Below are 14,294 nucleotides of genomic sequence, written 5' to 3'. Positions count from 1 at the left end.
CTCACAGACACAGTTCTGGGCGTATTGAGTGAAAGGGAAGGAAAGTGAGAAGCTTCAAGAAGTGTAACAGAAATAATCTCTTATATCTGAATCATCATCCTCTTCCTCAGCTCAAGACGGGCTCTTTGAGCGCTCGTTATGATGCAGTGAGTCAGAGCCACAGCGAGCGGTTCTCAGCTCTGGAGCAGGCCCAGGTTCTTGTGGCTCGGTTCTGGGAAACCTACGAGGAACTGGAGCCGTGGCTGGGTGAAACTGAAACCTTCATCGCCCAGCTTCCACCACCAGCTATTGACACAGATGCTCTCCGCCTGCAGCAGGACCAGATGAGAGTAAGCGAAGACCTTGAATATCATAACCTGGTTGTGCTTTTCTAATTAAAATAAATGCTCACTATCCGTGTTTTTAATTTCCTCTCCAGCTGCTCAGGGAGTCCATAGCAGAACACAAGCCACACATCGACAAGCTGCTGAAAATTGGACCTCAGCTGGCCGAGCTCAGCCTGCAGGAGGGTGCGAGTGTGACGCAGCGCTACGCAGATGCCGAGAAACGGTACCAGGCCATCAAAGAGGAGGTCAAAGGTCGTGCTACAGCACTAGATGAGGCGGTGTCCCAGTCTGCACAGGTATGGAGGATAAACTAAATGTTTGGAAATTTTTGCTTCAGCTGCAGACCTGGGTCTAATAATTTAGTAAACTGTGCCAAATTTGTGTAGCTACACCAGTGTGGCCTTCAGCACAGATAAAAGAAGTGCTTTTGAGCCCAGGTCTGTTTAGAGCTTTAATGCAGTGTCTGCAGCCCAAAACTAAATGAGTACGTCTGACATGATAACAGCATGAGATGTATGTGTATGTTTTGTGTCTAATGCCTGCTCTACACTAGATGATACACGATTTGATGGAGATACATTTACTTACACGTGCAGTTAAAGCTACATTTTATTTTAGTCGTTTTCAGGTTTCTTTGAAATTTTTTTGGTTGTTTAGCCAAAGTGGCTTCATGTAACTGTTTCATCATACGTTCATAGTACATTGACTTGAGCAAAACATAATTTTTTGTGCCATATTTCATCTTCTTATCAAGTAGATTTTCTTTACAGACGTTTAACTTTTTCTTTGCATTTCATTTCACGAGACATCACTGAATCACGGGTGTTGCTGCCCTCGATGTATCAGTTTGTACCGTTTGCATGACTCTGATTTAACTCATTGCATTGTTTCTCCACCCTCTTCAAACCAATCCACATGTGGCTCCCCTCTCTCCCTCCACCCGCACTGTCCACCACTTTCTTCTCATCTCTCACTCCAAACTACACCTCCTTGTCTCTCCCTCCTTCATCCTTAACCTTGTTCACCTCTCATCCTTGCAACCCCCATCCCTTCCTCCATCCCATCCCTTGTTCATTGTGGATGTGCTGTGTGTGTTGCCCCTCACCACCATTTTCTCCACGGTCACTGCTCACTGCAATCACCCAGCTGGTAGAGGTAAGACCCCTGACTGACATGAAACCGACACTCAGGGTGTGTTTGGGCCACATGATTGGATGAAATAACAAAAAATGAATCAATACTAAAGCAATAAAACTTTCACAAATCAAGTAGTAATCATTGGGCTTTCTTTTTATTTCACATTTGCTGGATGAAAGCTGTTATCGATTTTTTTAAATAAATGATTAAAGTTCAGTATAAGTAATCATTTATTCACTGGAAAATTAACTTGAATTGATTTGTGTCAGCTACAGTTTTATTGATTGAAACATTCATAAGAATCATGTTGTTTCTCACCCTGAGTGACCAAAACATTGAATCAGATCGGTCCCTTTGGTTTATGATTGCAAACTTGAATAAAGCCGCGTCTACACCAGGCTTGATTCAAGTCCTAGAGGTCCTTCTGTATCACGTAGCGCTCTCCTCGTGGTTAGATGAGATTTGTTTTGTCATAATCAAGCAGTTTGATTTCCCTCTAGAAAGATTATCCTCTTAGGAATTGAACCATGAGTTCTTTCTTCTGTAACACGTCTGCTACATTTATAGTTCCCTTTTGTGTGGTACGTTTGAGTCCTGCGTTGTCATAGTTACATAACCTGGCTGGCTTGTTGAAAGTGATAAAGGGATATTTTATTCAGTTCTAAATTTTCTCTTGAAATCTGAAATGAAATTATAATAAAAATCCAAAAAGTTTGCCACAGATGGCTGCCCACCTACGCGATATCTCAGTATTTTCCCACTTTCAACATGTCGCCCAGCTATCGAACTCAAATTCTCTCCTTTGTCAAAACGTCCTCTTACACGTCTCCTTCTGCCCTCAGTTTCACGACAAGATGGACCCACTGTTGGAGACTCTAGAGGGGGCGGTGCAGCGGCTTCGGCAGCCTCCCCCCGTGGCTGCAGAGGTGGAGAAGATCAGGGAGCAGCTGGCAGAGCACCGAGCCCAGGGACTGGAGCTGGACAAACTGCTGCCAAGCTTCTCCGCCCTCTGCGCCCGCGGAGAGGAGCTCATCGGCCGAGCGGCTCATGACGACCCTGCTGCTCAGGGTGAGTGACTCGAGGATGAAGCTGTCTGTCAGTGACAGCTTCACAATGTGTAGACATAAAAGAAGCAGGCAGGTCACAAAGTTGTATTTGATATTTGTCGAATATTCTGCATCCAGCGATGAGGGGCTGATTTCATGATTTTCTATTATGATGGTTTAATTGCTTTAATGACATCTTGTTTATGGAGGACTAAAACTGCCAAAATCATAAATAAACGATCAGTTCACACACACACAAAAATGTTTTTTTTTTATAGATAGATATAGATATATGATGTGATTTGAATTGAATAAATAAAAAGACTGAAATTTAATTAATTCAGAAGAAAATAATCAGTTTGACATTTTAGAAATCAACAAATGCCTATATTTTAATTAATTTTAATTAAATTATATTATTAAGGATTTAATGTCATATTAATGATTATACTGAATTAGTCATTTAGTTTTAATTTGGCAGTCCTCCATATAACTGGCTTATAAATAAGCTACAAACTGAACAGTGCAGCTCTGAAACCTTTTACTGGAAATGGAAAATTCAGGCTCTGACTGGAACAAAACATTTCCCTGTCTAAGAGTACAGGGCATCAAAATTCGGAGTGGTTCAGAACAGAGAGGCTTCTGTAATCTTTGTGAAAACCATTACAATCTTATTGTGGGCTCCAGTCCAGTAAGTTCACTAGCTGAAGAGAGTGAGTCTCTAATTGTCACCATGTCAGTTTGCAAACCTCATCAAATCTTAAAAAGAAAAGGAAAAGAGGAGAACCAGCAGTGAGGTTCTGCTCAGCACATTGTGAGACAGAACACGCACATCTTTGTTGTGTTGGCCTTTGTGCTTTGATGCCCTGCAGCCCTCCTCAACATGAAAGGCATCACTGTGCACTGGTAGTGGGAGTGAATGGACCAAACATACCAGTGCAGTACATGAGATGTCAGAATCCAAACTAATATGACATATGAAACTGATACCAGACTGCATTGTGTGACCTAAGAAGTGTTTCCCAGTCTGGCCAGCAGCGTTTCTGTATGAACCTCTTTAAAATGTCACTATCCTCTTTTCCTGTTTTCATGCAGCTGTCCGTTCCCGCCTCCTCCGCCTGCGCTCTCTATGGGATGAGATCCGGCAGCGTGCTGAAGAGAGAGAGGGGAAACTCAACGATGTCTTGGACCTGGCTGGGAAATTCTGGGCCGACGTAGCGGCGCTACTGAGCACGCTCCGAGACTCCCAAGATATCGTGAAAGACCTGGAGGATCCCGGAGTGGACCCATCGCTCATCAAACAACAGATTGAGGCTGCTGAGGTATGGAGGAGGCAGAAACATGAAGACAAAAGAGTTCATCAACAGCTGAAATGTTTGTTTTTGTCTTTGTCCTCAACATTTTTATGCTAAACGAGTCATTATGATGTCCCTCTGTGCATGTGCTAGGCCATCAAGGCAGAGACGGACGGCCTGAGGGAAGAGCTGGAGTTTGTCAGGACCCTCGGAGCTGACCTCATCTTCGCTTGTGGAGAAACTGAGAAGCCTGAAGTCAAGAAGACCATAGATGAGGTTAGAAATCACAATTTCCTCTGGGATTAATAAAGTATATCTGATTCTTAAACCAGGATCACGTTGTTGTGAAAAAGTGACCATTTCCTTCTGAAACGTTTTACTACATTGTGACTCTTTTTATCGCTCTCTCAGATGAATGCTGCTTGGGAGGGACTGAACCGAACATGGAGAGAGAGGATGGAGAGACTGGAGGAAGCCATGACTGCCTCAGTTCAGTATCAGGATGCACTGCAGGTTTGTGCCCTTTCTTGATACAGCTGTACAGCAGCGCATTTCTGCATGGTGGCAGTGTAAGATTTAGATGCTATTATTGTTTTCTTCCAAGGATTAAGTAGAGTTGACTGCCTCTGCAGATGTTGGAGTGAAATAAAGAAGCTACCATATAAAGTTCAGTTGTTTTTGTACCAGTTTAACTGTGGCGATCAGGACGTTCCCGTGGATTATTGTTGGAATAATTTCTGTGTAATTTTTCCAGTCCATGTTTGACTATCTGGACAACGCAGTGATCAAGCTGTGTGAAATGTCAACTGTGGGAACTGACCTGGGAACTGTCAAACAACAGATTGAGGAGCTTAAGGTTGGAATGATAGTTGGATTTTTCACTAGTTGTGTATAAAATCTAGATATCTTACAAAGTCTTTTTAAAGTCAGATGTATATCAGTGCCTAACAACAAGCTGTTCTCTGTCTTATTTCGCACCTCGCTCTTCTACTTGCGCCTCCACTGACTTGAGCAGCAGTACAAGGTGGAGGTTTACCAGCAGCAGATTGATATGGAGAAGCTGAGCCACCAGGGGGAGCTGCTGTTAAAGAAAGTATCAGACCAGACAGACAGAGACATGATCCAGGAGCCGCTGACCGAACTCCGACACCTGTGGGAAAACCTGGGGGATAAAATCACCCAACGACAGGTGATGAAAGCACATCTTAACATTTAAAATCTGAAATTTGTTCTTCGTCTCAGCTCTTCTGTTTCTCCCGAGGAAGCCGGTGATTTTGTTGGTATCCTGTAGAATTGCGTGTATTTGACTGTCTTTCTTCTACCACAGCACAAACTGGAGGCTGCCCTGCTGGCTCTGGGTCAGTTCCAGCATGCCTTGTCCGAGTTGCAGGCCTGGCTGACCCACACACACACCACTCTGGACACACAGCGACCCGTCAGCTCTGACCCCAAGGCCATCGAAATTGAGCTGGCTAAACACCATGTATGTCCTATTATTACCTGCAGGAAGTGTATCTCTGTAATCAGTTTTAACTCTGTGAATTAACCTTTCTGAAGAGCACTTATGCGTATATTTTTCCATCCCAGTATTCGAATCTTTCTTCCTCTTTCCTTTCCAGGTTTTACGTAATGATGTGCTGTCCCATCATGCCACAGTGGACACTGTGAACAATGCTGCCGCTGAGCTGCTGGAGTCCTCTCCTGGCGATGAGGCAGGCAACCTGAGGGATCAGCTCGATCAGCTCAACCAGAGCTGGGAGAGTCTACTGCTCAAAACCCAGGAGCGACAAAAGCTGCTGGAGGCCGCCCTGCAGCAGGTACTGCAAAGAAGCAGAAAATTAAATCTGTGCTTGGTTTAGCTAGATTTAACTTGACTGGTAATTAACAAAATATATTTTTCATAGTGATTGTTTAGATTGTTTTTGAGCTAGATGTAGATCTTATATCATCTGAATGGTCGTGAAGTGTTGATTGTGATGCTCTGTCATTAATTTCATCATAATAGGTCTATATGATTGTTTCATGACATGATTTTCAGTTTAGGTTCAACTTGTTCATGCTTGTCGGTGTCTCACTGGTGTCTTTGTAGGCTGAAGGTTTCCATGGGGAGTTGGAGGAGTTCCTCCAGTGGCTGAGGAGGACCGAGAGCCAGCTGTCTGCCGCCAAGCCAACAGGCGGTCTCCCTGAAACCGCCAGGGAGCAGTTACAACAACACATGGTAACGTTACACCTTCATACTCACAGCATCAGGGACAATACACAGGCACACGTCACAGCCCACAGTGGTTAGACACATTGGTGTTATAACTCTGAAAAACGGGAAAAAAAATACTTTATAGAATAAAAAATAAATAAACATTGAAGTATAGACTGGGATGTCTATGTGACGTGTATATCATGCTATCAGATATTGAGATTGGACCATAAAATCCACGTCATTGTAATAAAAACCAAAGTGAAACTAGCTGAATTCAATCTGCCGCATGACTGAATTGTTAGAATTTATCAGCGTTGCCAATTTACACCATTTAAGTCTCTCTTGCATGTTTCTGAAGTGTTTTGCGCCCCACATGTTGGAGTATTTTTGGTGCCTCTGTGAACAAAATAATTAACTGCTAAAAACATTCATGTGTAGAGGAAGCAGTTTAGGGTTTGTGTGACATTATGCACGTGTGCATTAGTTATAGTTGCTGTTACTGCAGCTGAGGAATGCTTTCCTATCGCAGATCACAAACAAATGTTGCAAAAAAGTCTTCTGCACATATCTAATTCAGTGTTAGGACAGGATTCTGTAACAGTGCTGGAGTGCTTTGACTCCAAATTTTGTGCAGCTGCAGAGTATCGACTTACAAACACACTCTTCATTTCACACAGAGAGACACTTGGCATATGGAAGCTATAAAAGTTTAATAGGTTGTATTGTTCTACAACGGCCTGTTAGACACGATGAAGCTCACCTTTTCATCATCTTCTGTTTGTGCTCTCGCTGTCTGCAGGAGCTCCAAGCCCAGGTGACTCAACGGGCAGAGCAGTACAATCGCCTGCTGGATCAGGGAGAGTCCATGCTGCTGGCTCGTGGAGGAGAAGAAGCAGGACCTGGTACCACCCAGACCCAGCAGAACCTGGCCATGCTGCAGAACAAGTGGGGCAGCCTCAACACCAAGATGGACGACCGCAGGGTAAATCTTTATGAATAAACTTCTCTTTGTTTTGCTCATGTGCTCTGCAGCTCTTTCGTTAACTCTGAACTCTCGAAACTTTCCAGGCAAAACTGGACGAGGCCGTTTCTTTGGCCACGGGTTTTCAGACTTCTCTGCAGGACACCATCAACTGGCTGACCCAGGCTGAACAGACCCTGAACATGGCCCAGCCCCCCAGCCTCATACTGGACACCGTCCTCTTCCAGATTGATGAGCACAAGGTAGCAACATTAAAAATACTTATGTTAGATCGCTTACTTTTCAGATCCTGTTTGTTTCTCGATATTGTCATAAACATGCTGTTTGCATTGCGTGTAACTCTTTCCACCCTTTGTGTCTGTCCAGGTCTTTGTCAATGAGGTGAACACCCACAGAGAGCAGGTCCTGGCTCTGGAGAAGGCCGGCTCTCAGCTTCGCTTTGCCAGCCTGAAGCAGGACGTGGTTCTCATCAAGAACCTGCTGCTCAGCGTCCAGGCCCGCTGGGACAAACTGGTCCAGAGGTCACTGGACCGAGGCCGACACCTGGATGAGGCCCGCAAAAGAGCCAAACAGGTAGAAACAGGCTCTTTAAAGATGGTTTGGTTGTGACTACATGAAGACTATTTAAACTTTTGTGTCAGTCTGAGGATTGTTTCAGCACTGTGGTTTTCTCTCTTATTTTGACTTTGACTAAAACTTCAGAAAAAAGTGCATTAAAACAAGTTTCATCAAATTGTTTTCTTTAGTTCCACGAGGCCTGGAGGAAGCTGACAGACTGGCTAGAAGAAGCCGAGAAAAGACTGGACTCAGAGCTGGAGATCTCCAACGAGCCGGATAAGATCAAAGTACAGCTGACAAAGCACAAGGTACAAGAAGAGAAATGCATCATCAAATATTCAGTTTTCTGTACTGCTCCATTTCCTGCTACAATTTATTTTCTCTCCCATCATTTTTCCGCCTCTCCAGGAGTTTCAGAAAGCACTGGGGTCAAAACAGCCCGTCTACGACACCACGGTGAGGTCGGGGAAGGCCATGAGGGACAAAGCTCAGCTGCCTGCAGACACGCAGAAACTGGATAACCTTTTGGGAGAAGTTCGTGACAAATGGGACACCGTCTGCGGCAAGAGCGTGGAGAGGTAATGAGAAGATGAACACTGAAACTGGTGTGCCCGGCTTCACCAGACAGCATTACTGTGAAAAATAAAATCTGTTGAGTAACAGCTGTCATCTTCTTTTCTCCTTTAAGACAACACAAGCTGGAGGAGGCTCTGCTGTTCTCTGGTCAGTTTGCTGAAGCTCTTCAGGCTTTGGTGGACTGGCTGTACCGAGTGGAGCCTCAGCTAGCAGAAGACCAGCCCGTCCACGGGGACCTGGATTTGGTGTCCAACCTCATGGACTCGCATAAGGTGTGTATATTAGAACAAGCAGAACTATACTGCTATGTGAATATGTGTGCTATGTTCACTCATGACTGGTAACTTTCCCACTTACAGGCTTTCCAAAAAGAACTGGGGAAGAGAACCAGCAGCGTTCAGGCTCTGAAGCGTTCGGCCCGTGACCTGATGGAGACCGGCCGCGATGACACAGCGTGGGTCAAAGTTCAGCTTCAGGAGCTCAGCAACCGCTGGGACACAGTTTGCGCCCTATCAGTCACCAAGCAGACGCGCCTGCAGCAGGCGCTCAAACAGGTCAGAGAGGCGGCTGCACAGCTGCTTTCAAGCTGTCAAACTTTTCTCCACATTTTTCTGTAATCAGACAATCGCAGATCCATAAAAAAAGCTCTGTGTTCCTGTCAGGCGGAGGAGTTTCGCACAGCGGTGCAGCTGCTCCTGGAGTGGCTCTCAGAGGCGGAGCAGACGCTTCGTTTCCGCGGCGTCCTCCCCGAAGAGGCGGAGACTCTGCAGGCGCTGCTGCACACACACCGGGACTTCATGGGCACAGTGGAGGAGAAGAGGACTGACGTGAACAAGGCTGCTGGCATGGGAGAGGGCATCCTGACCGTGTGTCACCCCGACTCCATCACCACCATCAAACACTGGATCACTATCATCAGGGCACGCTTTGAGGAGGTGATGAAGAAATAAATCAATTTTTGTCACAAGTATTGCTTTGTTGTTGAGATTTCTGACTAATTAATAACCGTTTCCAATCTGCAGGTGCTGACTTGGGCTAAACAGCACGAGCAGCGGCTGGAAACGGCTCTGACCGAAGTGCTCAACAATGCCAACCTGCTGGAGGAGCTCCTGTCATGGCTACAGTGGGCTGAGACTACACTGGTCCAAAGAGACACAGAGCCACTGCCTCAGGACATCCCACAACTCAAAAACCTCATCACAGAGCATCAGGTGGGTCCTTCAGTGGCCTCAGTGACTCATCAGTTGTTTGTCTTTTTACTAAACTCGCAGACGTAGTATTTTAATGTATTACACTCTAAGACTGACTGTGTTTGGACGCACATTTGAGTTACTGTCTGTTGCTGTTTGCTGTACTCAGATGTTTATGGAGGAGATGACGAGGAAGCAGCCGGATGTCGACAAAGTGACAAAAACCTACAAAAGAAAGCCAGCCGAGCCTCCCAGCAGCCTGGCGGAGAGGAGAGGCGCACGTAAGTCTCCTGTGTTTACCTCTCAGCAAACAAATATTATCATCTCCCACGTCTGTTTCACATTGACGCTAGTGCATGTGGTCGAAAGGTGCAGGTGGCGTTTCGTTTAGCTTTACCTGTTCCCTGCAGGAAAACACCAGCAGCAGCAGCAACAGCAGCAGGCGGCCATGCAGGTTTCTGGGGGAAACCCACGACTCAACCAGCTGTGTGCCAGGTGGCAGCAGGTGTGGCTGCTAGCTCTCGACCGGCAGCGCAAACTCAATGATGCTCTGGACAGGCTGGAGGAGGTACACTCAATTTGGTCAAGCAAAGCTACCCACACTCACTAAACATTACACTTTATGTATTTTTTTATTATTGTTGTTAATTAATTTTATTTGAAAAGGGACCGTGCAGAGCATTAACATAAATATTGCCATTCAATGCTTTGTAGCAGCGTTAGCTTAAGCTAATTTGCATCTGTTGTGTACTTTGAATCCTAATTAATGCCGTTGTTGTCCATTTTCAGCTCAAAGAGTTTGCCAACTTTGACTTTGACGTGTGGAGGAAGAAGTACATGCGCTGGATGAACCACAAGAAGTCCCGCGTCATGGATTTCTTCAGACGCATCGACAAAGACCAGGATGGAAAGATCACACGGCAGGAGTTCATCGACGGCATCTTGGCCTCGAGTACGAAGCTGCAGGGGTTTTGTTTTGTGTTTATATTGTTGTTTTGTTTTATATTTCAAAGACGGTAAATATCATATCTAATATCCTCAGAATTTCCAACCAGTAAGCTGGAGATGACGGCCGTGGCAGACATCTTTGACAGGGATGGAGACGGTTACATAGACTACTACGAGTTTGTTGCTGCTCTGCACCCCAACAAGGATGCCTACAGGCCGACCACTGACGCCGATAAGATCGAGGATGAGGTAAGAGGAAGCTTAGAAAAATGTCTCGCTATAAATTTAGCTCAAAACGTCAGTTATTGACGTCTGGTCTGTTTTTGTGCAGGTGACGCGGCAGGTAGCCCAGTGTAAATGTGCCAAGAGGTTCCAGGTGGAGCAGATAGGCGAGAACAAATACCGGGTAAGTTCAGCTTTATTTATCGATCTACTGTTAGAGATAAAATAAAGATTCAAAAAATAACTTTTGGAAAAAAGATATTTTTAACAGGAATTATTTTAAAAAACTGGGTCAAAGGGGATTTACTTTGATTGTGCAGCAGTATGCGACCTTTTGAGGTGCAAACACTCAGGTTCAAATTTACACCAAACACTAGAATCAGTGTGACAGCACCCAAAATCAATGTTTAAACAAAGATTATTTTAAGTAATGTGAAGCGAACGAGAAGCATGTAGAAATCTAAGCATGACTGCTAAGATTTACCCGTGAATCCCATTTGACCCGGTTCTGATTGGTTCATTATTCATTACTGGCTGTGACTGCACTTCATTAACTTCTCAACTTAACTTCACAGCATTTCACGCACGCGTGTCCATCTCACATCATGATAATCATGGTGTATTTAAGTGTTTACACTGTCTCTGTCATAATATGTCATAACATCGATAGAACATGTTTATAACAACTGCGGATGGCTGTCTTTTTCATCACAAAGCATTAATAATCCTGTAAATGCGACAGCACAGATACACACAGCAGGGTGGGAATTAGAAACAGTAACTGAATTACTGTTGGACTGTAAAACCTGGTTCTCTGCAGGAAAAATGTGGAGTGAATCTAAAACTAGTTAACAGAGTTTTTGATAATGTCGTTCTGTATTTTATGTCACTGAAATACATTTTTTAAAATTGTTGAGGATATTTAAATTATGGGTCGTGAGGATTAAAGTTTATTCAGTGTCTGAGAACCGCTGATATGGACCCGGAGCCAAAGTGTTCTCCTGTATTTGTTTTTATGAACGCCATAAAGATGAATGACTTTAAAGACTGTCCTGTGGGAGATCATTGGCTGTATTGTAATCATTTACCCTTTTGGAGGTAACAGCCAGTATTTTGGTACACCCAGTGTAGCCAAGCATGCATGAATCTTTTTTTATAAACCTTTACATTCATAGATCACCAGTAACCTGGTTAAAATCTGCCTTCTTATGTGGAATATGTGTTTTCTTGGCATAAACACAGTAAAACCTTATTGAACCAAAAAGCAAAAATACCTGTAAGAACTCAGTTTAAACAGTAATTTCTTCTAGATTCAGAAACTATGCTTGCTTGGCTTGTAACTAAAATAAAATCCTAACCCAAATAAAGTCTCCTACAAGCTTTTTGGCCTCGTAGTTTCCTTTTGGGCAGCGGTGTCACAGATAAATACAACAAAATAAAACCAGTACCGGTACCCAAAAAAAGAACATTTATTCATAACACTCAGGAAAAGACCCAGGGAAACAGAGTTAACGATAAAGACGATTAAAAAAATAACGATAAAAACCCTGAAAACCATAAATTTCACACCCGAGCCTCAACTCTTGTGGCCCGGTACCAAACGACTCATGGACCGGTACCAGTCTGGGGGTTGGGGACCACTGCTTTTGGTTATGCCATACAGGTAAAAGCTCAAAATAGAGGAGTAGATGTGAACCTAACTGTACGGGTCACCAAAAAACGGGACCAACATGAACAGATTAAGTGAAAAATGACTGAATATATTTAATTTTAATCCAAAATCTAACTACAGAGGAGGTGCCTTGTTACTGCACCTTTTAGGAAAATTCTCAGGACGTTGGTGTAGGGGTTAGCACTGGCTATTGATGAATTTAAATTGGCTGTAGTTATGAAGTAGATGAGGCGCTCTATGGTTAAATGTGGCTTGCAATGTAAGCTGCTTGGTCAGTAAGACTAGAAAGTCATATAAATGTGAGTGCATTTGCGTTATCTGTAGACTGAACTTCACACAACGTGGCAGACGGCAGCAGTCTGTGTGTGTCTGTGCAGCATTATACAGCAGACCTCAGCTCTGACAGTTTTCAGCAGCATTTCCTGGATCGGCCATCACTACCACTGCTACAGTTTGTGTCCACTCCATCATTACCCAGTGGGTAATGACATCCAGCGTCAGACTGCAGGACGCTGGGGATACTAATCGTCACAGTGTTTGTCTCTCTGCTCCTCTGTGTGTCTGGCTTCTCTTTTCTTCTCTGTCTTTGACTCCATCTCCTGTCTCGACTTCATCGTCACCCATTTTCACATCGCTGACGTAACTGCCACACACGGCTTCTTTTTGCTTTCACCACTAATTGTGAGCCCAAGTTTGAGTTTTCCGAAAACACTGTACACAGATAAACGGTGTCCTTTCATACATCACAGATTCAAGTTGTCGGTATTTGTTGTTTCATTCTCTCTTTCTTTTCCCTTTGTCTTCCTCTGCTCCGTGTCTTCTGGATTTATTGTAGTTCTTCCTCGGAAACCAGGTAAAGTTACGTCCGCTGCTGCTAGTGGACGTGTGAAAGCTGCTTCCCCGTTCTCCACTGAAGGAGTGCACCGCTTCCTGTTTCCGTATACTTGAAGAAAATACCGTTATGATACAGTAAATCTGTATTTATTTAATTTTACGTTTTCAAGGAAGAAGCACTCCTTTGTGGCTTTGCAACGTGTAAGCGGGTTTCGCCGTCCGCTCGTGTTTCTGCTGTGATTTGTTTGGTGTTGAGAGTGACAAATTGCACAATGCGAAGCTGGCGACAGTGACATGGCTGAAGGGGTAATTAGTGGTTCGGTGATATATAGTGTGCTTGGGACTGAAGCTGGGAAACAAATCAAGCTGCTTGGAGAGAGATCCAGAAAATTCCTTCTGTGCTGGTATCGCTTGGAGGTCGGCTTCGCTGGGCGGTTTGAAAAACAATAACATGTTAGAAAACTTCAAAGACTGAATATAAATACATGACTGATTTATATTGTGTGTGACGATGCGTGGATATGAGTGGCTGGGTGAACTGGGCTGAGATCTGTAACTTCTGTCAGTGCATGGTTTTTCTGTCAGTGCATGGAGTAGAAACGATGCTCAGATTTGGTACTTGGGCTTCTTGGTGTGATGGTTGTAAATCTTTAGAAACCAAATGGTTGTTTTTACTCATTAATCTTTTTTTTCCTGATTCCCTCTTCTGTTTCCACTCTTTTTGGCCCTTCTTCCCTCCGTTTTTATTTCACCTGCCCCAGTTTGGAGACTCTCAACAGCTGCGTTTGGTGAGGATTTTGCGCAGCACGGTGATGGTGAGAGTCGGAGGAGGTTGGATGGCTCTAGATGAGTTTTTGGTCAAGAACGATCCATGCAGAGGTGAGCAAAGTGGACACACAAACAGAACAACCTAACCTCCTCTCATTTATACACACAGACACACACACACGAGCCTGGATCATGTTGGGGCTTTTTTAGGCATATCAGCACAATTTCAATTTGACACATGCATTTTTGATTGGAAAAAAGTAAAAATAAATAATAAAAAGTAAATAATTGGCAGTGAAAAATAATTATATTGATTAGTATATACAACAAACTACAAATCACTGGAAATAATTCTGACAATACATTTTCACCTCATTTAAACTTAAATTAGATCTGCTTTGTTTTCAGCATACATCTTATTCTTAGCTTTTATAATCAGAATTTGCTTTGGCAAACTCTTAAATTTATATGATTAACTTTCAGTTAGCACTCTACTGAACAACTTTTCATTATGTGTAGTGACGATTTTCAACATTTTATTTT

The 14,294-nt window shown here is 43.9% G+C and overlaps 1 protein-coding gene across 21 annotated transcripts in view; it reads left to right on the top strand.

The window, feature by feature from the left end:
- macf1a (microtubule actin crosslinking factor 1a) overlaps positions 1-14,294 on the top strand; it is a 235,242-nt gene that overhangs the window by 210,987 nt on the left and 9,961 nt on the right. For 17 of the 21 annotated variants that reach the window (XM_065470413.1, XM_065470403.1, XM_065470410.1 and 14 more), the window contains 27 exons: positions 111-329; positions 419-622; positions 2,306-2,531; positions 3,605-3,831; positions 3,958-4,080; positions 4,216-4,317; positions 4,559-4,660; positions 4,820-4,993; positions 5,132-5,287; positions 5,424-5,621; positions 5,894-6,022; positions 6,801-6,983; positions 7,070-7,225; positions 7,350-7,556; positions 7,730-7,849; positions 7,950-8,119; positions 8,230-8,389; positions 8,477-8,671; positions 8,780-9,052; positions 9,140-9,328; positions 9,477-9,588; positions 9,718-9,875; positions 10,097-10,259; positions 10,350-10,504; positions 10,587-10,661; positions 12,985-13,002; positions 13,745-13,862. In XM_065470413.1, coding sequence (XP_065326485.1) covers positions 111-329; positions 419-622; positions 2,306-2,531; positions 3,605-3,831; positions 3,958-4,080; positions 4,216-4,317; positions 4,559-4,660; positions 4,820-4,993; positions 5,132-5,287; positions 5,424-5,621; positions 5,894-6,022; positions 6,801-6,983; positions 7,070-7,225; positions 7,350-7,556; positions 7,730-7,849; positions 7,950-8,119; positions 8,230-8,389; positions 8,477-8,671; positions 8,780-9,052; positions 9,140-9,328; positions 9,477-9,588; positions 9,718-9,875; positions 10,097-10,259; positions 10,350-10,504; positions 10,587-10,661; positions 12,985-13,002; positions 13,745-13,862 — 4,312 coding nt within the window. The remainder of the gene's footprint in view (positions 1-110; positions 330-418; positions 623-2,305; positions 2,532-3,604; positions 3,832-3,957; positions 4,081-4,215; positions 4,318-4,558; positions 4,661-4,819; positions 4,994-5,131; positions 5,288-5,423; positions 5,622-5,893; positions 6,023-6,800; positions 6,984-7,069; positions 7,226-7,349; positions 7,557-7,729; positions 7,850-7,949; positions 8,120-8,229; positions 8,390-8,476; positions 8,672-8,779; positions 9,053-9,139; positions 9,329-9,476; positions 9,589-9,717; positions 9,876-10,096; positions 10,260-10,349; positions 10,505-10,586; positions 10,662-12,984; positions 13,003-13,744; positions 13,863-14,294) is intronic. The other 4 variants (XM_065470415.1, XM_065470401.1, XM_065470398.1 and 1 more) reach the window with 1 other exon arrangement.

This window comes from Pelmatolapia mariae, linkage group LG22, assembly GCF_036321145.2.
Source record: "Pelmatolapia mariae isolate MD_Pm_ZW linkage group LG22, Pm_UMD_F_2, whole genome shotgun sequence".
Lineage (NCBI taxonomy): Eukaryota > Metazoa > Chordata > Actinopteri > Cichliformes > Cichlidae > Pelmatolapia > Pelmatolapia mariae.
This window is presented reverse-complemented; position numbering and strand designations above follow the sequence as displayed.